The 25,192-nt window shown below is 32.6% G+C and overlaps 1 protein-coding gene across 1 annotated transcript in view; it reads right to left on the bottom strand.

Annotated features, from left to right (window-relative positions):
• LOC134694885 (solute carrier family 2, facilitated glucose transporter member 3-like) overlaps positions 1-25,192 on the bottom strand; it is a 41,975-nt gene that overhangs the window by 16,444 nt on the left and 339 nt on the right. Inside the window, exons 2-10 of the mRNA XM_063555989.1 lie at positions 19,954-20,045; positions 19,241-19,492; positions 17,041-17,156; positions 16,284-16,449; positions 14,640-14,728; positions 11,117-11,263; positions 9,178-9,344; positions 6,539-6,663; positions 589-747 (exon numbers count right to left, since the gene is read on the bottom strand). Coding sequence (XP_063412059.1) covers positions 589-747; positions 6,539-6,663; positions 9,178-9,344; positions 11,117-11,263; positions 14,640-14,728; positions 16,284-16,449; positions 17,041-17,156; positions 19,241-19,492; positions 19,954-20,041 — 1,309 coding nt within the window. The 5' untranslated portion in view covers positions 20,042-20,045. The remainder of the gene's footprint in view (positions 1-588; positions 748-6,538; positions 6,664-9,177; positions 9,345-11,116; positions 11,264-14,639; positions 14,729-16,283; positions 16,450-17,040; positions 17,157-19,240; positions 19,493-19,953; positions 20,046-25,192) is intronic.

A 25,192-nucleotide genomic window follows, 5' to 3' on the forward strand; every position in this document is an offset into this window, starting at 1 on the left:
GACACAGAATGAATGTGGTCTAATGAACTTACTTTTACTAAAGTTATGGTGCGAAAACCAAGAAAAATGCTTATTTGAACCCCTTTTTGGCCCCTAATTCCTAAACTGTTAGGACCAAAACTCCTGAAATCAATCCCAACCTTCCTTTTGAGGTCATTAACCTTTTGTCAAATTTCATAGATTTCTATTTACTTAAACTAAAGTTACAGTGCCAAAAACAAGAAAATGCTTATTTGGGCCCTTTTTGGCCCCTAATTCCTAAAATGTAGGGATCAAAACTCCTAAAATCAATCCCAGCCTTCCTTTTGTGGTCATAAACCTTGTGTTAAAATTTCATAGATTTCTATTCACTTTTACTAAAGTTAGAGTGCGGAAACTAAAAGTACGACGACGAAGCAGACGAAGACGCAAATGTGATAGCAATATATGACGAAAAATTTTCAAATTTTGCGGTCGTATAAAAACTTTACATTGTATACTTCACTGCTTCAAAATTGGTTTTAAATTAGTCTGTGGTATCTTAAAGATCATACTAAGGCTGGTATAATTTCCAATTTATAATAGATTGTAAAATTGGTGTTATCTTACCTAATAGTTTATCAATACCCAAAAAGGATGAACAGCAAATTCCTACAGTGATAGAAAGCTGGAACCATCTGTCATACGTTCCATAAGATCCTTTGACACTATTAATAGTAAACTTGGAAATTTCCATGGCATACATTCCAGACAATATCAAACCTATACCTATAAACAAAAGAATGAATGGTAATTTGTATCCAATGGAGACACAGATGATGCTCCTGTAATATGTTATAAAGGGACATAACTCAAAAAAGGTAAAAGTGAAAAACACCAAAATTGGCAATTGATCCAAGTTTTGTAGTAATAAGCCTTTGGTACAAGTTCATATGGAAATGAAAAATCAAAATTCATCATTTTTAGCTCACCTGGCCCAAAGGGCCAAGTGAGCTTTTCTCATCACTTGGCGTCTGGCGTCTGTCGTCCGGCGTCGTCCGGCGTTAGCTTTTACAAAAATCTTCTCCTCTGAAACTACTGGGCCAAATCAAACCAAACTTGGCCACAATCATCATTGGGGTATCTAGTTTAAAAAATGTGTGGCGTGACCCGGTCATCCAACCAAGATGGCCGCCACGGCTAAAAATAGAACATAGGGGTAAAATGCAGTTTTTGGCTTATAACTCAAAAACCAAAGCATTTAGAGCAAATCTGACATAGGGTAAATTTGTTTATCAGGTCAAGATCTATCTGCCCTGAAATTTTTAGATGAATCGGTCAACCTGTTGTTGGGTTGCTGCCCTTGAATTGGTAATTTTGAGGAAATTTTGCTGTTTTTGGTTATTATCTTGAATATTATTATAGATAGAGATAAACTGTAAACAGCAATAATGTTCAGCAAAGTTAGATTTACAAATAAGTCAACATGACCGAAATGGTCAGTTGACCCCTTTAGGAGTTATTGCCCTTTATAGTCAATTTTTAACCATTTTTCCTAAATCTAAGTAATCTTTTACAAAAATCTTCTCCTCTGAAACTACTGAGCCAAATTAATCCAAACTTGGCCACAATCATCTTTAGGGTATCTAGTTTAAAAAATGTGTGGCCTGACCCGGTCAACCAACCAAGATGGCTGCCATGGCTAAAAATAGAACATAGGTGTAAAATGCAGTTTTTGGCTTATAACTCAAAAACCAAAGCATTTTGAGGAAATTTGACAGGGATAAAAATGTTTATCAGGTCAAGATCTATCTGCCCTGAAATTTTCAGATGAATCGGTCAACCTTTTGTTGGGTTGCTGCCCCTGAATTGGTAATTTGAGGAAATTTTGCTGTTTTTGGTTATTATCTTGAATATTATTATAGATAGAAATAAACTGTAAACATCAATAATGTTCAGCAAAGTTAGATTTACAAATAAGTCAACATGACTGAAATGGTCAGTTGACCCCTTTAGGAGTTATTGCCCTTTATAGTCAACTTTTAACCATTTTTCATAAATCTAAGTAATCTTTTACAAAAATCTTCTCCTCTGAAACTACTGAGCCAAATTAATCCAAACTTGGCCACAATCATTTTTGGGGTATCTAGTTTGAAAAATGTATCCGATGACCTGGCCATTCAACCAAGATGGCCGCCACGGCTAAAAATAGAACAGGGGTAAAATGAAGATTTTGGCTTATAACTCTGAAACCAAAGCATTTAGAGCAAATCTGACAAGAAGTTTAAATGTTAATCAAGTCAATATCTATCTGCCCTGAAATTTTCAGATGAATTGGACAATCGGTTGTTGGCTTGCTGCCCTCCAATTGGTAATTTTTAAAGAAATTTTGCCGTGTTTGGTTATTATCTTGAATACTATTATAGATAGAGATAAACTGTAAACAGCAATAATGTTCAGCAAAGTAAGATCTACAAATAAGTCAACATCACCTAAATGGTCAATTGACCCCTTAAGGAGTTATTGCCCTTTATAGTCAATTTTTACCAAATATTTTTCTCTGTTACTAATGGGCAAGGTTCATTATAGATATAATTGTAAGAAGCAAGAACGTTCAGTAAAGTAAGAACTTCAAACACATCACCATCACCAAAATACAATTTTGTCATGAATCCATTTGTGTCCTTTGTTTAATATGCACATAGACCAAGGTGAGCGACACAGGCTCTTTAGAGCCTCTATTTTCTTTAAGTAGAGGCTCTAAAGAGCCTGTGTCACTCACCTTAGTCTATGTGAATATTAAACAAAGGACGCAGATGGATTCATGACAAAATTATGTTTTTGTGATGGTGAAGTGTTTGTTCATCTTATTTTACTGAACATTCTTGCTGCTTACAATTATTTCTATCTATATTGAACTTGGCCCTGTAGTTTCAGTGGAAAATGTTAGTAAAAATTTACAAATTTGATTTATTTGTAGATCTTACTTTGCTGAACATTATTGCTGTTTACAGTTTATCTCTATCTATAATAATATTCAAGATAATTACCAAAAACAGCAAAATTTCCCTAAAATTACCAATTCAGGGGCAGCAACCCAACAACGGGTTGTCGGATTCATCTGAAAATTTCAGGGCAGTTAGATCTTGCCTAGATAAACAATTTTACCACTTGTCAGATTTGCTCTAAATGCTTTGATTTTGAGTTATAAGCCAAAAACTGCATTTTACCCCTATGTTCTATTTTTAGCCATGGCAGCCATCTTGGTTGATTGACCAGGTCACGCCACACATTTTTTAAACTAGATACCCCCAAGATGACTGTGGTCAAGTTTGGATTATTTTGGCCTGATAGTTTCAGAGGAGAAGATTTTTGTAAAAGATAACTAAGATTAACGAAAAATGGTTAAAAATTGACTATAAAGGGCAATAACTCCTAAAGGGGTCAACTGACCATTTTGGTTATGTTGACTTATTTGTAGATCTTACTTTGCTGAACATTATTGCTGTTTACAGTTTATCTCTATCTATAATAATATTCAAGATAATAACCCAAAACAGCAAAATTTCCCTAAAATTACCAATTATGGGGCAGCAACCCAACAACGGGTTGTCTGATTCATCTGAAAATTTCAGGGCAGATAGATCTTGACCTGATAAACAAATTTACCCCATGTCAGATTTGCTCTAAATGCTTTGGTTTTTGAGTTATAAGCCAAAAACTGCATTTTACCCCTGTGTTCTAATTTTAGCCATGGCGGCCATCTTGGTTGGTTTGAAGAGTCACGCCACACATTTTTTGAACTAGATACCCCAATGATGATTGTGTCCAAGTTTGATTTAATTTGGCCCAGTAGTTTTGGAGGAGAAGATTTTTGTAAAAGTTAAGAGGACGACAACGGACGACGGACGCCAAGTGATGAGAAAAGCTCACTTGGCCCTTCAGGCCAGGTGAGCTAAAAAGGGGCATTTTTAGCTTTCTAGTTTAAATTGTTTTAAAATTGTCGTTTCTGGACCATTTATAGCTTATTAAACTATGCAGTATAGTTTTTGATCATTGTTGAAGTTTGTACATGTAAGGTGGCCAATAGTTATGGTGAGTTGAATAACACCTGTATCACTCAGATTACAATTCTACCTTCACATCTAAGTTTGTATTTAGCCTATTAAATACTTATTTAGCCTTGAGAATTGAAAGGTCAGTTTAGCCCATACATACAATAGAAGTTGATAAATTTGGCTTCATGCCATTTACCTTGTCCAAAATTAAGGTCACTTTATTGTTATTGTGATATTGTTCAAAGTACAAAAGAACCCTATATTCTGACAATACTTAAAACTTTGTGCATCTTGATTTAATTCTTAAAAATCTGTTACTGTTGAGTTTTAGGGGTTATTTAAGGTTATATTAAATTGCATATATTTCTTTACATGGTAGTTTTTTTTCAGATATTAAAAAAACTAACTATCTGCTTGACTGTTATAGAAATAGTCTATGCTTGCAGGTTATCTATTACATTGTCTTGTCTTTAGTTTACACCAAATCTGACAAATTATTATTTAGTTGCAAAATATTTTAAATGAGACCTGAATGTGCGTTGAACAATGTTGAAGGTTAAAATAATCATATAAACTAGAATGAAGAAACATCTTGGTCCCAAAAAAACATCATCAACCAGGATATAAAATTCCAAATATTAATTTATCATTGTTTATTATACTAATATCAGTTGAAATCTCAGCCCACTGTTTTTTATGTTTACAATTTAGGTCATGTCCCAACAGAAAATCAATAAATATGACATTACAATGTACTCTTAGCACAAACACATAAGGTCACTGTGAAATATACAACTAGGGCAAGAAACTATCAGTTATATCAAACCAGTTTGACCAGATGTTTAGTTTAAAACCAGTTTTACTGGACATGTCCTATATATTGACAATGTAAATGACATGAGGACCTGCATGGGTTTTTTAATATCTGTCTTCTTTAAATTTTTATGGCATTTTCCTTTTAACCTGTTTAATAGCCTTAAAAATAACTCTCATTGACATTCTGTAAAATGTTCATGAAAATGATTTTACTATATAGTCTTTTTGTTACAAGATTATTTATCAATTATGTACATTGATCATTATATTAACAGAATTGCATTACAGTTACTAAAGTTACCTTTTCAAGTTATTTTGCACATTTATTATTTATGCTTTTGCACCCCAGTATTCTCTATATTTTATTTTATTGTTCATTTTCTCTTTTCTCTATTTTTTTGTTGCTATTACATGTATTCTCTATTCTGTAAACCCCATTCTGACCCTCATAGGTAAACTTCTATTGTATGAATGGGATAAACTGACCTTTCAATTCTCAAGGCTAAATAAGTATTTCATAGGCTAAATACAAACTTACCTGTCAAGGTAGAAATGTAATCTGAGTGATATCGGTGTTTTTCAAGTGACCATAAAACATAATTGATGCAAGCTATACTTTATTGTAGTTTTAACATGGGTAAACATTATATTTGTGATAATTTTGGTCCAGGCAATAGTGAAGGCTAAATTAACACGCATATAATGCCTTCCCATGTTAAAATTACAATAAAGTATAGCTTGCATCAATTATTTTGATTCTGAATAGGACAATTAAGGTAATTTTTATGTCTGATAAGTATAAGTGTAAAAGTGCTTGTGAAGCAAACGGCTGGCACGTTGCTTTTTCAGAGGGAGGAGTTTGAACGACCAGCATGAACGGTTGTCAAATTTAGGTCAAATATGTTCAGAGGGAGGAGTTTGAACAGCCAGCATGAACGGTTGTCATATTTAGGTCAAATATGTCAATTTCGGAATCAACACATAACAATCATAATAAATGAATTAGTAACATCATGTGCACTATAAATTTAAGCTTTTGAAAGTGTATTAAAGTTAAGGAAAAATATTAAATGCATGATAATTTGATCAAATTCATTATTCTGAAGAAGTTAATATATGCATATGCAAACAAATTTTATTGGATTTAGAGCATGGGTTTGTTCACAAAGTGAAAGAAGCACGTCATATTAGAAATGTAAATTTTTGTGTCATTTGGTCTCTTGTGGAGACTTGCCAGTCATACCAGATCTTATTTTTATAATAACAGTAAAAGTGACACCACCAAAATTCAAACTTGATGTGTGTTTTGTAATCATATGCATTGATATATTATGTAAAAATTTCATTACATTTGGTCAAGGACTTATATAGTCTATATACGTCCCTGATTTGGTTGAGGCAAATTGAAGTTAGAGAATGGAAACCAATTTTGGATTTATGTATGTACAGACGTTCATCAAACAAACATTAAGTAACACTAACTAACCTTTCTGCTGCAGTGGGGGCATGAACACAAAATAATATTGCACATTATTACTCTCAATGCAGTCTTTTCTGCCCCCCCCCCCCCCTAAACCAAACCACTACTATTGTCTAAAAATGAAAAAGACAATCAACATAGAAAACTAAAGAATAAGCACCACAAACCCCACCAAAATCTGGTGGTGACATCAATGTTAACTAATCTAGGAAAAAGATATATTTACCACAGTATAATCCAGATAAAATCCTGTGAAACAGCAACACAGCTATTGAGTCTGAATAAAACATTATTCCCCCAACTCCAGAAGCAAGTAACATCACAATAGAATTCACCATCATAGGTTTGCGTCTAAAAAAAAAAGAAAAAAGAAACAATTTCAACACAACACATATAAATTTTTTGTAATAATAAAATTTATTAAAGCTAATAATATATTTTTTCACTATTTCATAAAATTTTCCTTTGATCTTGCTGACTGAGTTGAAAAATTATCGCTAGAATACGGATCAATTAAGCCTCTGCATGGTTCATTGGATTGGTTCAGGACACATCTTATATTTAAAAGTCGAACCCTGAACACTTGGGCAAGTATGGACACAACATTCAAGCTTGATACAGCTCTGAATTTGGATTGTGATTAAATAGTTGACACAACATATATATTATGGTCCAATATCCAAAATCAAATACATGCTTAAAATCGTCATATCAAATTTTTTAAGAAATCAATTTTGAACCTTTTAGACCTTTAAGTAGACCAATTTTAAAACGTGACCCAAAATTAAGGTTCTAAATACACGGTTAGATTCGTCAAATCAAGGAACCTCAATAATTAGTATATTTTTGGACTCTTTTGGCCCCTAATTCCTAAACTGTTGGGACCAAAACTCCCAAAATCAACCCCAAGCTTCCTTTTGTGGTTATCAACCTTGTGTTTAAATGTCATAGATTTTTATTTACCTATAATAAAGTTATTGTACAAAGACCAGGAAAAATGCTTGTTTGGACACTTTTTGGGCCCCTAATTCCTAAACTGTCGAAATAAAACTTCTAAAATCAATCCAAACCTCCTTTTATGGTCATAAACCTTGTGTTAAAATTTCATAGATTTCTATTAACTTACTGAGGATTCATTTACTTTCATGGGTATTAATTTTCGTGGATGGTTGTAAACTTGCATATTCGTGGATATATAATTTTGTGGTTTTGACCTTCTCTGTATACAAAGCCTATGAAAAATATACATTTCGTTGAACATTAGATTTCGTGGTTCACCTGTACCCACGAAACCCACAAAAATTGGTATCCAACGAATAATAATGAATTCATAGTCTACTAGTTATTGTGCGAAAACCAAGAATAAAGGGCTGCGCTTTAGTGCATGATACGCCCATTGCTCTTTTAACTTGTCTTTTATGCTTTAAATGAATTTATATGATCAACTAGAAATAGTGTGAGCCCTGTCAACCCCCCCCCCCAAATAATAAATAAAAATGCACTATTAAGGCTACCTCAAATTTAACTAAGTTTGTTGTCTTAATTTTTCATCCATACATTCTATCTTGTTCACAACACACTTTCTGAGTACCAAGTACCTTTTATATTTATTAAGGCATATACATTATATAAAAGTTATAGATGAGATAAAATAGACTAAGTTATTATAAATGTTACAGAATCACAAACCATTTTATGCTGATAACAAAGATAGTGAATGTCAATAGATATAAACAATTTATCAAAGTTGCATAAAATTTGGTGAAAGTGTTAGTTATTGTCCCAAAATTGGAAAATCCCCCTTTTTTAAGCATAAAAATTTATAACACAGAAATGTAAAATCTGAAGTTTATAAAAATTGAAAGGGAGCTTACATCAATAGATATAAACAATTCACCAAAGTTTCATGGACATTAGTGAAAGACTTTTTGGGTTATTGTCCGAAATGTTAAAATCCCCCCTTTTTTTTTTATGAATAAAGCCCCATAAATCCAAATCTTAAAATCTGAAATTTATTAAAAATGAAAGGGAGCTTACATCAATAGATATAAACAATTCACCAAAGTTACATGGACATTGATGAAAGCCTTTTTGAGTTATTGTCCTAAGTGTTGAAAATCCCCCCTTTTTTATGAATAAAGCCCAATAAATCCAAAACTTAAAATCTGAAATTAAAAAAAAAGAAAGTGAGCTTACGTCAATAGATATAAACAATTCACTTAATTTTCATGGAAATTAATGAAAGTGTTTTTGAGTTATTGTCCGAAGTGTGGACGACGGACTGACAGACAGACGGACAACGGTATACCATAATACTTCCTGTCTAAAATACGACAGGCGTATAAAAATGCTTATTTGGGCCCTTTTTGGGCCCCTAATTCCTTGACTGATTGGACCAAAACTCCAAAAAATAATCTTAACCTTCTTATTGTGGTCATAAACCTGGTGTTTAAATTTCATAGATTTGTATTTACTTTTTCTGAAGTTATTGTGCCATAACCAAGAAAAATGCTCATTTGGGCCCTTTTTGGGCCCTAAATCCTAAACTATTGGGACCCCAAACCACAAAATCTATTCTAACCTTCCTTTAATGATATTGAACCTTCTGTTAAATATTTATAGAGATCCATTCACTAAAACTGAAGTTATTGTCCGGAAACTAAATGCATCTTCAGACGACAACAACGCAGACGACGACAGCATCATGCCAATACGACGTAAAATTTGTTTTGTGGTCGTATAAAAATTGAATGGGTTTTAACAATAGATATAGACAATTTACCTTTGATTCATGAAGTAGGGCATCAAAAATCAGGCTGTGATTGAATTTTGATTATGTGAAAGCCTTTGTATTGCATAACTTACCTTCCAAATTTTACAGCAATCCTTTCTGCTAACAATACACCAATAATTCCTGCAAAAACGTACACTGCCGTGAATATCGAAAATAGAAAATTAGCACTCTTATTGCTTTCTATATACATCCTGGTCTCCAGTTCAGATGATATTCCTTGATAAAATGCAATAATAACCTACAATATAAAAGCATCATTGAATTAATAAATAAATCTTCATAATATTTAATTGCCTAAGAAAAAATACCCAAAATGCAAATTATAAAAGTAAACCATGTTTGAATATTTTTGCTATAAAAATTGTTAAATATTTACAACTTGCATAACATACTTTTAGAAGTCTTGCAACAACTATCTGGTGGCTTATTGCAAGGAAAAATTCCTGTACCTATCCAATTTACCCCTGTTTTCCAGTGGAAGTGTCCAACTTTCCCCAACCTTCAACCAGAACGGCCATCTATAACATGAACCACCTATTTATTTATTGTTAATTTGTGCTGGTCCTAAACATTGCATGAAATATTTGCCATTGGACATTAAGCAACCTTCAATCAATCAAAATGTTATACATAAATTTGTAGCGTAAAGATAAATCTCATTTTTGTACAAAAGTAAAGAAACTGAATCAAATGTAATCATAAAACATTTATGCTGATAATCTAAGCATAGAAAAGAGAGGCTATATACATAATATAACTAAGGGACTTTAACACTCCTAAGATGAAAAAAAAGACAATGCCATGTTAAAATGAGTAAATTCTTCTATAAACCAAATAATAATAACCTCAGCATTAAAGGACTTAAATATTTGTAAATGAACTAGAGGCTCTTAAGAGCCTGTGTCGCTCACCTTGGTATATATGCATATTACACAAGGGATGCAGATGGATTCATGACAAAATTGTGTTTTGGTGATGGTGATGTGTTTGTACATCTTACTTTACTGAACATTCTTGCTGCTTACAATTATCTCTATCTATAATGAACTTGGCCCAGTTGTTTCAGTGGAAAATGTTAGTAAAAATTTACAAATTTTATAAAAAATGATAAAAATTGACTATAAAATAATAAAGGAAAAAAAAAATCCTTAGGGGGTCAATTGACCATTTTGGTCATGTTGACTTATTTTTAGGTCTTACTGTGCTGTACATTATTGCTGTTCACAGTTTATCTCTATCTATAATAATATTCATGATAACCAAAAACAGCAAATTACCTTAAAATTACCAATTCAGGGGCAGCAACCCAATGGGTTGTCCGATTCATCTGAAAATTTAAGGGCAGATAGATCTTGACCTTATAAACAATTTAACCTCTGTCAAATTTGCTCAAAATGCTTTGGTTTTTGAATTTTAAACCAAAAACTGCATTTTACCCTTATGTTCTATTTTTAGCCATGGTGGCCATCCTGGTTGATTTACCAGTCATAGGACACATTTTTTAAACTAGATACCCCAGTGATGATTGTGGCCAAATTTTGTTTAATTTGGCCCAGTAGTTTCAGAGGAGAAGATTTTTGTAAAGTTAGCGAGGACTGACAACGGATGCAAAGTGATGGGAAAAGATGGGAAAAGCTAAAAAAAAAACTATTGAAAGATTCATGGACTATTGGATATAGCAGGTTACTATAACCTTAGTCGTATTTGGCACAACATTTTGGAATTTTGAATCCTCAATGCTCTTCAACTTTTTACTTTTTAAAACATTTGGTTTGATGAATATTTTAATATGAGCCTCACTGATGAGTCTTATGTAGAGGAAACACACGTAAATTATAATCCTGGCATGGTACCTTTGATAACTATTTACTACAGAAAACATAATGCAACTATACTTGATTTGATTTGAAACAGAGACTCTAATTGACACTCTATGAAAATATACGAAGAGAGAATTTTTTTTTTTTTAGTATGATGTCAGTTAAAATATTGTAGCTTTTAACTCATTACCACTGCTGGATTATTCAAAACAGCCATGTTGTATCCATAAGAAAAGGCATTTCCAAAAAGTGCAACTGCTATACTAAATTGTTGAGTTTTTGTTGCAGAACTTTCTTGCTCCAGCTGATTCTGCAAACTTTCTTGCTCCAGCTGATTCTGCAAAGAAAATATATATATTTTTCCAAGTTATGCAGGGAAGTTCACCAACATTCCTGTAATCCAACTGACTCCATTTTCAGAAAACGAAATCTGTAACAAACATAAACTTTTAGCCACCGCTTTACAAGCAGAGCCAAATACAATGAAAGTCCCAACTATGTATTGGCTTCCGAAGCTACACAAAACCCCTTAGAAATATAGATTTATTTCGTCTTCAAGCCATTGTTCAACTACTAAATTGTCTATTATTCTTACCAGCACACTTGGTACAATTAAAAACCTTATAATAAATTGTTCAAATAAGGCCTTCACAAATAGTGGAATAAATTACTTTTGGAGTGTCAAGAACTCGTTGGAAGTACTTGATAAATTGCATGCTTATATTGGTGATTTTGAATCTGTTCACAGTTTTGATTTTTCTACCCTGTATATCACATTGCCTCACATTCTCATTAAGAAAAAATTCACACACCTAATTAAATGGGCATTCAAAAAATCAGAATGTGAATATATATGTTCAAACTCTTTTAGGTCATTTTTTAGTAGCAATAAACAAAAAAACTATGTTAATTGGACATGCTTTGATACTATATATGCCCTGGAATTTTTACTAGATAACATTTTTGTTCGCTTTGGGGATTCCGTATATCGTCAGATTATCGGAATTCCAATGGGGACTAACTGTGCACCACTTATTGCGGACCTCTTTTTGTATTGTTACGAGTTACAATTTATGACAAAAATAAGCAAAGACCCATCAAAACAACATCTGATAAACAAATTAAATAATACTTTTAGATATTTGGATGATATTTTGGCTATCAATAATGACGACTTCAGTATGTAAATTAATGCAATTTATCCTGGTGAACTTACTTTAAATAAAGCTAATACTAACAATGACCACTGCCCTTTCCTCGATCTTGATATCTATATCACTAACGGAAAGCTGAATACTAAAATTTATGATAAAAGGGATGATTTTTCATTTCCTATCGTTAATTATCCGTTTTTAGATGGTGACGTTCCCTTGTCACCATCTTACGGTGTTTATATATCTCAACTTGTACGATTCGCTTGTGTATGTAACAATGTTTTAGATTTTAACGAGAGAAATTTATGTATTACTGAAAAATTATTACACCAGGGTTTTCGATATCACAAACTAGTCATAACATTTACTAAATTTTATCATCGGTATAAAGACATCATTCGTAAATATAGCTCAACATGCAGACTTTTTATACGTTCAGGTATTTCACATCCAATTTTTTATGGAAATATTCTTTATAAACACAAAGGTGTCAGTATTCACCTCATAAACTTACAAAACCTTTGAATAGACTTATTAAGAAGGGATATAATTACGATACTGTTGTCAAGTCATTAAAGATTGCATATTTTGGCGTTAATATTGAGTCACTGATAAGGTCTTTGCGTCGGAACTAAACACATTTATTCTAAAAACAGTTGTTGGCATGACACGGGTTATGTTCTTCTCATATATGTTAGGATGGTATGATACTAAACCCCTTACGGGAAGGATTGTGCCTGATGTTCATATGATGAAATCATAATCTTTCAGTCAGTTTAATTGAAGTCTGGAGCTGGCATGTCAGTTAACTGCTAGTAGTCTGTTGTTATTTATGTGTTATTGTCATTTTGTTTATTTTCTTTGGTTACATCTTCTGACATCAGACTCGGACTTCTCTTGAACTGAATTTTAATGTGCGTATTGTTATGCTTTTACTTTTCTACACTGGTTAGAGGTATAGAGGGAGGGTTGAGATCTCACAAACATGTTTAACCCCGCCGCATTTTTGCGCCTGTCCCAAGTCAGGAGCCTCTGGCCTTTGTTAGTCTTGTATTATTTAAATTTTAGTTTCTTGTGTACAATCTGAAAATTAGTATGGCTTTCATTATCACTGAACTAGTATATATTTGTTTAGGGGCCAGCTGAAGGACGCCTCCGGGTGCGGGAATTTCTCGCTACATTGAAGACCTGTTGGTGACCTTCTGCTGTTGTGTTTTTTTATTTTGGTCGGGTTGTTGTCTCTTTGACACATTCCCCATTTCCATTCTCAATTTTATTTATACTATTTTTACAAACATTTATACACAGTTTGAAAAGCATTCACATATTTTATAATCAGGGAAATCTCTGTAAAAGCATATTTCTTCTTTTTATTTAATATAAACTTATTAATACAACTACACCTATTGGAGAAGCAAATTTTATTTATTGAAAACAAAAAGGGCACAAATTTGTTCAAGGCAAAAAATCTAATGATTAATAAACATGCATGTGTCTCAGGTATACATTTTTCATGGCTTTCTTGTTACAAGAGAAACTTGAAACTTAATGCTTTACCCAAAAAAAGCTCATTTTAACTTTTCCAGAAACAAAAGTTGATTTAGTGAGAAAGAGAAAGCTCTCCTTATGGAGCTTATTATATAATAAACGAGTAGACTTTTCATAAGTATCCATTCCAATGTTGGCTCACTAGGCCAATCCCCTTTAAAAATCCTTATTTAATCACCATCTGAGTAAATCTCTCCAATTTTCACAACAATATAAATATCATCATCTGCATATGAAGAACTTAAAAATATAATATCATTCTCTTACTTGATCTTTTACACTACCTGTAGTTTAAAAATCTGTTATTTACCAAATTTTTATTAGCAAAAAGAAAGAGAAACGGTACATCTACATATAGGGCATAACAGCTGTAAAAAAAAAGTTCTGTTCCTATTCATACTATTGCACTGATAATGTGTCTTGATGTTAATGTGTCATGATTTCCTTGATAGAGGATTACTACTCACAAGGAAGCTATTAAAGCTAGAGTTCCAAATGGTGAATTTGAAATCATTCCTTCGTAAATTTTATAAACGCTATCACCAGTTGGTTGACCGTTATGGAATAACCGTTTCACAGCTGATATCGGATATGTTCCTTATGCCATAACTGCAATATCCTTTCCCTTTTCACGAATGTGACCTGTACCGAATTAGACTATTGATCGGATTTGTAATAACATAAGCAACACAACAGGTGCCACATATGGAGCAGGATCTGCTTACCTATCTGGAGCACCTGAGATCACCCCTAGTTTTTGGTGGGGTTGGTGTTTGTCTTTTTATTTTTAGCCAAGGTGTTGTCAGTTTATTTTCTATCTAAGAGTTTGACTCTCCTTCTAGAATCTTTTGCCCCTCTTTTAAAAGGTTGCTGTCACATTAATGACATTCCAGTTTTAAAATTTCATTCATAATTACTGTCCATTTATTTTTGTTTTGATTTAAATTGCTCTATCAACTAATTGCCATTAAAGATAAAAAATAAATAAACAACCATGACAATAGTACTTACAGTACAGTTTTGATTAATTGACCATGCAAGAAAAATTCCTAGGACTATGACCACAAGTACAGCTACTCCCCAAAAGGATTGCTTAGATTCTGAAAAAAATAAAAAGTGTAAACAAGTGAAACTGCGAGCTACTACTCACTGATAATACCGCTGCCGCAAGTGGATAATATTAATAGTGTAAAAATATGCAAGTGTTCGATAAACAGGAAGTTGTTGAGTGATTAATCTGAAAAAGCATCACACAGTAAAGCTAACTTATATAAATCCTGAAACCAAATTTCAGAAATCCTTGTATTGTAGTTCCTGAGAAAAATGTGACGAAAATTTTCAACTTGGCTATCATGTGTAAACTCATACAAGTGTTCGATAAACAGGAAGTTGTCAAGTGATCAATCTGAAAACACATCACACGGTATAGCTGACTTAGATTAACCCTGAAACCAAATTTCAGAAATCCTTGTATTGTATAGTTCCTGAGAAAAATGCAACGAAAAATATTCATGGGACGGACGGACTGACAGACTGACGGAAGGACAGACAGAGGTTAAACAGTATACCCCCGCTTTATAATTAAGTCAATCATTTCCATTGATAATGAAACAAACCTAGTATATTCACATAATACCTTGTGAATGTTTAATGACTGAGACTGCAGTGGAATACACATTAAAGGGTAACAATGAAATTTTTCCTTTAGTTAATGTTCCAAGGGGTATAACTCTTTTATAAACTAGATGTGTCAAAGCAACACCAATGGCCCTGTCCCAAAACGTTGAAAATTCTGCAATTTCAATAACTAATGTGGACACAAACATGATGGTAGTCTCACATTGATGTTCATAATTATAGTTTAAGTGTTAAAGGAACAAAACTCAGCTCAAAATCCAGAGGCCAATAGAAAAAAAGTCTGCATAACTGTTACAAAACTCAGCTGAAAATGTGGAGGTCTATAGACAAAAAAGTCTGTAAAACTTATTTTCAGCAATTTATCAAAGTCCAAAGCCCTTAATTTCAGCAAAAAATAGCAAAGGGGAACAAAACTTAAATTTGACCTGTATCTAATCATGGTTACCTCACATACCAAAAATCAGTCCAATTTCTGAAAGAGTTTAGAAAAAAAGTCTGTATAATTGTGATTTTCAACAATTTTCAATTTGTAAACCCTTAATTTTGGCATAAATTAATTGAGAGGAACAAAACTTAAACTTGACCTGTAACTTCATCATGGTTAACTCACAAACCAAAATTCAGCCAAATATCTGAAGCATTTAGAAAAAAACTGGTTTGTTGCAGAATGACGTAATTTCTGAATTTCGGACAAGGGTAAAACTATTGGTATATCTGTATATGGCAACTTCCCTGCAAGGCCTAAATATTGATCAGCACTGTTCTGAAAGATGTACTGTCAATTTAACAGTTTACATTAGTACATCAAATTTGTATCGAAAGTCAAGTTTTATATTAGTTTTTATGTCAATCATTATTTATTTGATGCCAAACTGAGTATGATTGCCTTTTGTTACTAAGTGTTAAGGGAAGAAAAAAAATGTACATTAACTTTTTGGAGTTCTGTCACTTTAAAGTATTTCTGTGTCTCCCAATCTGCAACTTTTGCATTTATTATTTTATATATTGTTACATTACCTGGACAAGGAACTTTTGGTAACAAGTCACTTGTTATTTCTCTATTCTTTATATGACATTTAAGTTTTAAACTGTTGTCACATCTGTAAAACCTCCTTAGCCACTTTTCTCTGAGTAATACATTGTAGTATGAGCCGTTTAATGAACTGGCTGTCTGTTTCATCTTCTATAAAATAGAGTAAAACACAAAAACTTTATGTATAGCACATTTTGCCTACTTTGTTTAGGTGTTTGGTGATTTTCTTTAAATTTGTTTTTGATTAATTAAACCCCAATAACAAAACTTGTCATGGGAAAATATAAAATTAGGTTTGGTTTACATGTGCTAAAAAAATGCTGTGTAGTTTATTATCTTTAATCTCCTGTTATTTGTATTTACAGGTCATGCAGATTGTTTATTAAATTTTTATTTGTTTGAAAAATTAACTTTGCAAATAGATGTTAAGACTTTATAACTGACCAGATGAATATTACTGAGATATATGACAAAAACTGCATATTACTCAATGTTCTAAAATTAGCCATGGTGGTCATCTTGGTTTATGAGCAGGGTCATTAAATTAATTTTTCATAAAAGATACACGTAGGATGATTTAGGCCAAGTTTAGTTTAATTTAGCCGGGTATTTTCAGAGGAGAACATTTTTGTAACAGTAAAACGATGACATTGATCAACGATAACAGATTATTGACATTCAGTGATGAAAAAAGCTAACTTGGCACTTCAATTTTGTATTAAATCAATGAAAACAACAAACCTTAGAGAACAAATTACAAGTTGGTTCTGGGTAGACCTTTTGGAAATGCAATTCGAATGTAATAAAGCTATTATCTTGGGTATAATTGCCGATTATCTCTTTTTTGGTTGGCAGATCTGCAAATATAAATGAAAAACATGCTGTGATGTGTATCTAATTTATATTTAAATGTTTTAATCAGTAATACTGTAAACCAACTTAACAAGCGGATACTTTTTTTCGCGTTTTCCTCTTTCTAGTCAACTTCATGGCTATTTAATTTCTCGATTTTCTTATTTACTTAATGTAGTTTGGTAAGGATAGTTCCAAGATTTATACATTCGCGACGATTTATTTTTGCTTTATTTTTCTACTCGTAAAAGTCGCAAAAATAAATTGCTTGTGAAAATAAGTTGGTTTACAGTACATGTTCATGATGTTATATATGCAAGTTTCCCTAATAAATATATATATAAATATAATACCTGTCTTGAGAATGAATTTCCCTCGCCTTACGGCTCATGAAATTTAACATTCTCTTGACTGGTATTTTTTGCAAATACCCCTCCTTAATATGATATATCTGTTTAATATTATTTCACTTCCTATAGGAAAATTCTGAACTTTTGAACTTGGAATCAGGTCTATAAGTTTAACAAGCGTTTTGCAATAACCTCGAAATTGACTATGGCAAAAAAGAGTATATTGATATTGTGCCCCGATTCCAAATGACGTCATGTCATTGCATCGTCAACGACACGTTTGTTTAAGATTTTACGTTTTATGTTTCATTAAATTGTTATAGTTTACCTTTTCTCTCTTTCCTGCAGAACTTAAATATGTGATAAAAAGATTATTATTTAAACATGTCTTTTCCATATTGGCTAAAGCCTCGAGGCCGACATGGGCGTCTCATGATGATACCAGGGCCAATATGGAAAAGAGCATGTTATAATCTATACCGGCTTTTGCATTTGCGCCGATCTGCATTTCATTTGCGCCGATTTTTTTTTTCATTTGCGCCGATTTTTCTTTTCATTTGCGCCGATTTTTTTACAGGTAAATAACAGGTAAATTACAGGTGAAATGATATAAGAAGATGTGGTATGAGTGCCAATGAGACAACTCTCCATCCCAGTTATGTTATTTTCATTTATCATTAAAGACCTCTTCCGTCAGACAGTTGTACATTTGTTATGAATTGTCAATCATAACCTGTATATAACTGTTGTCTCCTGTTTTAAATCAAGAAGTAAAAACCTAAGATAAAAGCACTTTGTTTATATCGTCTCTTCTATATTTGGCGTAATTGTTGATAAAGAAGGCCATCTTTTCTTTGTCTGGCATACGTACTGGTTGGGGCATTTTCTCACAAGGGAGCTATTAAACCAAGAGTTCCACATGGTGAAGTTGAAATCATCCCTTCGTTAATTTTATGGACGCCATCACGAATTGGTTGACCGTTATGGAATGTGTACTTGTACGTCGTCTACGAATGTATGAAATTTGTCATCAGAAGGAGCGGAGCGTCAGACAATGTCAAACGTGAAGAAGTCATCGATTTCATTTAGGGAAAGGAATGGTAACTCGAAACATTGGGATAGCCATTTACCAATTGCAATGTCACTTGATTTGTCTTTATACTCTTTTCAAGGCCAATTAAAAGTATGAACTTACCTGTAAATCCAATTAGGAAAAAATATAAAATCGGCGCAAATGAAAAAATGAAATCGGCGCAAATGAAAGAATGAAAATTTACAAAATCGGCGCAAATGTCATACGCCCAATCTATACATAGACCAGAACAAAATTTGGAATTTGATCTGGAACTTGTCATGATAAAAAACAGACCTGTCTTACATGTCTTATAAAAGCAATATCTTCAAGCATGACCAACAAACGTGTGAAAAACAGATTATTTGAGTGAACTTTCTAAATCCAAGGACTATAATTCTGAACAAAATTATCAGACCAAACAAAATTTGAACTTGATCTGTAACTTGTAATGAAAAAAAGAAAAAAACATATATCAAATCAATATATTCAAGCACAAAGTGTGCAAACCTCAATCCACCTTCGACTTCGATAGGGGACTAATTAAAACAGTCCAAAGGTAGCCATGTTGATTAGAAGAGTCATAAATATTCTTGGATTGACGTGGATGGAGAGCTGGCTAATTGGTAATCATACCCAATCTTCTTACATCTATATAAAAACTTACATAAGAAAATATCATTGTATGAGGTGCTATTAATGATGTCAATTTCATTTGCATAGGTACATTTCACTTCTTTATTCAAGTCTGTGGTATTCTGGAGAGTCCACAATGACACGTCAGTGCTATTATCCATCCATTCATAATTCTTATCAACAAACCATTTGAAGTAGCTTTTATGACTACTTCTGGTTTCTGTACATTTGAAAGTTACAGGACTGCCTATGTCTACATCTGGAGTCAATACACTGATATGAACTAAAATAAATGAATGTTTTTTTAAACCACTACACAGGTTAATCAGTTTAGACCACATTTTTTATGTTATTTCTTCATAAAAATATTACAGTATAAATTCCTTATTATTAAATTCTATAAATTCAAGTTACAGCCAAAGACAATCATGAAAAAAATGTTGATGACGTCACAGTCACATGACAAAATTATGTCTATGAGCTGAAAGACAAAACACTGTCAGCCAATCGGGAGGTGTGATACATCCAAAATTAAGTTAGTTAAAGATGTATAGATCATTTGCAAAGATGTTTTTTATGCAAGAAATATATGCTGTTTAATTCAAAATCCAATTCAGATAAAAAAAAAAACATACTAAAGTCTATATCATGTATATACATTTATATATCAATATGGAATAAAACTGTTTATTAAGTGATAGAATTTGTATTCATCATACTTGGATTTTTTTTTTATATATTTACCTGATGCCCCACACTGATTCAGCAAGCATGTCCAAAATACAACCAAGGTAAATATGTGTTGTTTTGCTTCTAACACCATCATGACCATGTCCCTAAAGTAAAATTTAAACAAATATTATCATATACATAGAATGATATCGTTAATTACAAAATTAGTATAACGGTCAAATCTAAAAGTCATCTTCATGATCTTATATGATTCCAACTTAAAAACAATGTCCATTAGATTAAACCAAATACTAAATAAATAAACAGCTGTGCCATGAGCCCCAGATACGCCCGCCACATTATGAAACAATAAAGTTCAATTACTTTTCAATGTCATATTACACATGTATTGGAAATTTATGAAAATATAAAAGGAGCTTACATCAATAGAACTAAACAATTCACCAAAGTTTCATGAGAATTGCTGTAAGCATTTTTGAGTTGTAACTGTCAGAAACCTGGAACCTCCCCCTTTTTTACAAAATACTCAATAACTCAAAAATGAAATTTTGAATCATCACCAAAAAGTATACAGATCTTTAGCTTAATATAACAAAGACATGTGTAAAGTTTTAAGCAATAATCATGAATGGTTTTTGAGATATGGTGCGACATGTAAAAAAACCCTCCCCCCAGTTTTTACAAAATACTCAATAACTCAAAAAAAAAATTTGAATCATCACCAAAAAGTATACAGATATTAAGATTAATATAACTAAGAAGTGTTTAAAGTTTTAAGCCATAATCAAGAATTGTTTTTAAGATACTGTGTGACATGTGAAAATAAACAGCTGTGCCATGAGCGCATGATACGCCCGTCCTCTTGTGTGAAAGTTTATTGCAATAATCATAAATAATTTCTAAGAAAGTTTTAAGCAATAACCATATATTGATTTTGAGATACGGAGGGACATATGAACCCCCCCCCCCCCTCTTTTTTTTCAAAAAAACTAAATATCACTAAAATAAAATTTTGAATCATAACCAAAAAGTATACAGATCTTAAGATTAATGTAACAAAGAAGTGTGTTAAGTTTTAAGCAATAATCATAAATTGATTTTGAGATACTGAGGGACATGTAAAAATACCCTCCCCCTTTTTAAAAAAATACTAAATGACTGAAAACTGAAATTTTGAATCATCACCAAAAAGTATACAGATCTTTAGATTAATATAACAAAGAAGTGTGTAAAGTTTTAGGCAATAATCATAAATCGTTTTTCAGATACGGCGCGACATGTAAAAATACCCTCCCCCTTTTTTACAAAATACTGAATAACTGAAATTATAAATCATCACCAAAAAGTATACAGATCTTGAGATTAATATTACAAAGAAGTGTGTAAAGTTTTAAGCAATAATCATAAATCGTTTTTCAGATACGGCGCGACATGTAAAAACCCCCCTCCTCCTTTTTTTACAAAATACTCAATAACTCAAAAAAGAAATTTTGAATCATCACCAAAAAGTATGCAGATCTTAAAATTAATATAACTAAGAAGTGTGTCAAGTTTTAAGTAATAATCAAAAATAGTTTTTGATATACAGTGGGACATGTGAAAAAAACACACCCCTGTTTTAGTTACAAAGTGCCGTAACTCAAAAAGTTTTAATCTTATTTTCACCAAAAAGTATACAGATCATTTGACCATCATAAGAGACAACTATAATAAGTTTCATGAATTTAGGATAAGTCGTTCTCAAGTTATGGCGCGACATGTTTACACCGGAAAGATGGACAGACAGATGGACGGACACCGGACATTTGTATAACATAATAAGTCCCGTCAAAATTTTGACAGGCATATAAAAACACACCCCTGTTTTAGTTACAAAGTGCCGTAACTCAAAAATTTATAATCTATTTTTCACCAAAAAGTATATAGTTCATTTGACCATCATAAGAAACAACTATGTGAAGTTTCATGAAATTTGATTTATAAGTCGTTCTCAAGTTACGGTGCGACATGTTTACGCTGGACAGACAGACAGAGGGATGGACGGACACCGGACATTTGTATACCATAATAGGTCCCGTTAAAATTTTGACGGGCGTATAAAAATACAAGACTAACAAAGGCCAGAGGCTCCTGACTTGGGACAGGCGCAAAAATGCGGCAGGGTTAAACATGTTTATGAGATCTCAACCCTCCTCCTATACCTCTAGCCAATGTAGAAAAGTAAACGCATAACAATGTGCACATTTAAAATTCAATTAAAGAGAAGTCCAAGTCTGCTGTCAGAAGATGTAACCAAAGAAAATAAACAAAATGACAATAATACATAAATAACAACAGACTACTAGCAGTAAACTGACATGCCAGCTCAAGACTTCAGTTAAACTGATTGAAAGATTATGATTTCATCATATGAATATCAGGCACAATTCTTCCCGTTTCTATAGGCACGTGCCTACACATAATTTTTCACAAATATTCTTTTTTATTAAAATAAAATGATAAACAACGTTATCTGTCAAAACTCTTTGATTATCGAATGTCATCTGAACACTAGCCTCTCGTTCTTATAGTGAATGAAATATTGGATAGAAATGAATGTTAGTATGATTTTACCTTATATAACATCTATAAACTAGAACTTTAGTTGGTTCAGATCATTTCACTTCTATCAACAAAAACTTGAATGAACCTCAACTTAGACACATGAGTGTTTTACTTTAATTAGTTGTTGTTAGTTTTCAACTAGCTTTCCACTTTGCCTTCACCCGACTTGCCAATGTTGGTTGTCCGTTTGACTGAGCAGGATGTATAACTACGCAGTCACGTCAGGTCAGAATGGGGACATTTAATCCAATGCCTAGTTGTAGAGAGAATGCCACTCTTTGTGGAGTTCGTATACAAATATAGTTGGTCTAATGAAAGGCAAAATTTCTGCTCCGATCCAATAATCCCTCATTTTCCAATGCATGGCATTTTCAAATTTCCAGACCTTCGTCCTGGATGACACCTATTACAGGACCTAGCTCCCTGTTGTATTATTGTAAAAAAAAATGTCCAAATTCCTAAACAGGTAGGGATTTTACAGAAAGAGGATTGATATAAAGAAATACGAATTTCTTGAATTTTGTTACGATGGAATGAACAGAACAGAACTGTGCGTATGTCATTGTATGTGTTTGTGTGGCTATGGTAAAGCCTAAGAATAAAAAAATATTGATGGTTTTTGTCTAGCCAAAAGGATTGTTTTATTATATAGTAATATCAGTGTTTACGTGGGTGCCTTATTTTTTTTAATGAAGGATCATCAGATTCACAATATTTACTATTAATTAAGTTATATGTATATATATATCAATCAGAACGGAATAGATATGAAAATACCAAACAGGGTGTGCTGCTTAATTAAAAGGATACGCTGATCTACGCTGGGCAGTGCATATTGTAATTCCCACCCCCCCCCATATTTCCGACTGTACTGTGTTATCTAATTTACTAGTCAGATAACTCATAATTCTTCGAACTTTTCATCATGTATATTATAATTATCATGAATAAATAACCAGTAAATTTAATATTTTTGTACATAAAATTATGCAGTTAAAATGCTGAAAACCGTTTTCTGTCGGGGGGCCCTGGACCCACTAGCAGGGCTATACCCTGGACCTACTGGAGGCCTTAAGCGGCCCCAGACCTCCTGCCGATTGGTGCCTACAGTTTGCTGGATAACTAGCTACACCCCTGAATGTCATAATACCTGTCAGAACAAATTCTATACTATTTATTCCCTTAGGAACATCTACTGTTATATTTATTCCTGTGGAAATAATATTCCAGAGAAGTTTTTCCATTTGGAACTTATATTATGAAGGAACTTCTATTCAGGGACAGGTGGAACATATACGTTGACATTTCTAAATTCTAAACTCCAAATAGTACACAAGAAACTAAAAGAAAAAAAAAGTACAAGGCTAACAAAGGCCAGAGGCTCCTGACTTGGGACAGGTGTAAAAATGCAGTGGGGTTGAACATGTTAATGAGATCTCAACCCTCCCCCTACATCTCTTGCCAATGTAGAAAGGTAAACACATAACAATACGCACATATAAAGCCAGTTTAAGAGAAGTCTGAGTCTCAGATATAAAAAAAAATTCAAGTGATGTCTGACATGTTGAGGATAATCAGACGGAAGGAGGTCAGAGGGAGGGACAGGTATATGTATATAGTTACAACATTTTGTGCAATGCTATGTGAAAACTCTGTCTAGAGAAATCATTAGGTCAAAAACTGTAGCTCATTAATTTTGTGTGCACATACAATGATGTAAAATTGAAATTACAAGTAAATTCACAAAAACTTTTCTAAATCATCTGACATGTCTGATCATGGACTAATTTTTTTTAAAATATATATGTAACACTCTACAGTTTGAGAATGGAAACCAATTTCGGGACGTACACACAGATAGACAAGGGTAAAACTTAATGCCCCCCTACAGTTAGGGCCTAATAAATTCAATTTGTTACCAAAATGGACACATTCAATTTGTCCAAATAATTATGACATCTAGCTCTTGAAAGGCTATTATAATTTTTTAGCTATTATAATTTTTTTCTTTGACGTCATAACACCAAACTCATATTTTCAGTTTGATGGCTAAATTTGCTCTCAAAGTCCAACTGAAAATAGCAGCTTCAGCATTATGACGTCGAAGTAAGGCGTAAAAGAAAAAAATTATAATAGTCTTTCAAGACGTCATATGATAATTATTTGGACTAACATTCAATATGAATTTGGTTCCTTAATTACTAGTTTTTTGGAGGAAGAATGGACACTAAGAGGGTGGTAATGGCTTAAACATTAGGATTCAAACAGACATTTTCAGCCACCCTTAGCTTCAAATTAGTTAAAAATTTACTGTGATTTGTCAAAATATCCTTATCCTTATTGTCACAATTCGTGATTGGTCAGGAGTCTCAAATAATTATCGTTACTGTAATTTTTGGAAAAACATTAACTTGATTCGTCAAAATCAGTCTATGATAATTTAGTCTAAAAAAAGTTTACATTGTATCGTCAAACACCAAAAATGACTGTTAATGTCATTTGACAAAAAAATGTCCGTCATTGGTTATGATAGTACCCCCTTTAAGACCGTCCTTAGATTCCTATTAATAATTTGACTTATCCCATGCAGTCCCGCCAAATATCACTCCTTTCTGCTTATATTGAATCACACTGGCTTGGTGGTTTTTTTTAATTTAATGACATTCAGATTAATGAGTTTGACTAT

This window comes from Mytilus trossulus, chromosome 13 (assembly GCF_036588685.1).
Source record: "Mytilus trossulus isolate FHL-02 chromosome 13, PNRI_Mtr1.1.1.hap1, whole genome shotgun sequence".
In the NCBI taxonomy this organism is placed as follows: Eukaryota; Metazoa; Mollusca; class Bivalvia; order Mytilida; family Mytilidae; genus Mytilus; species Mytilus trossulus.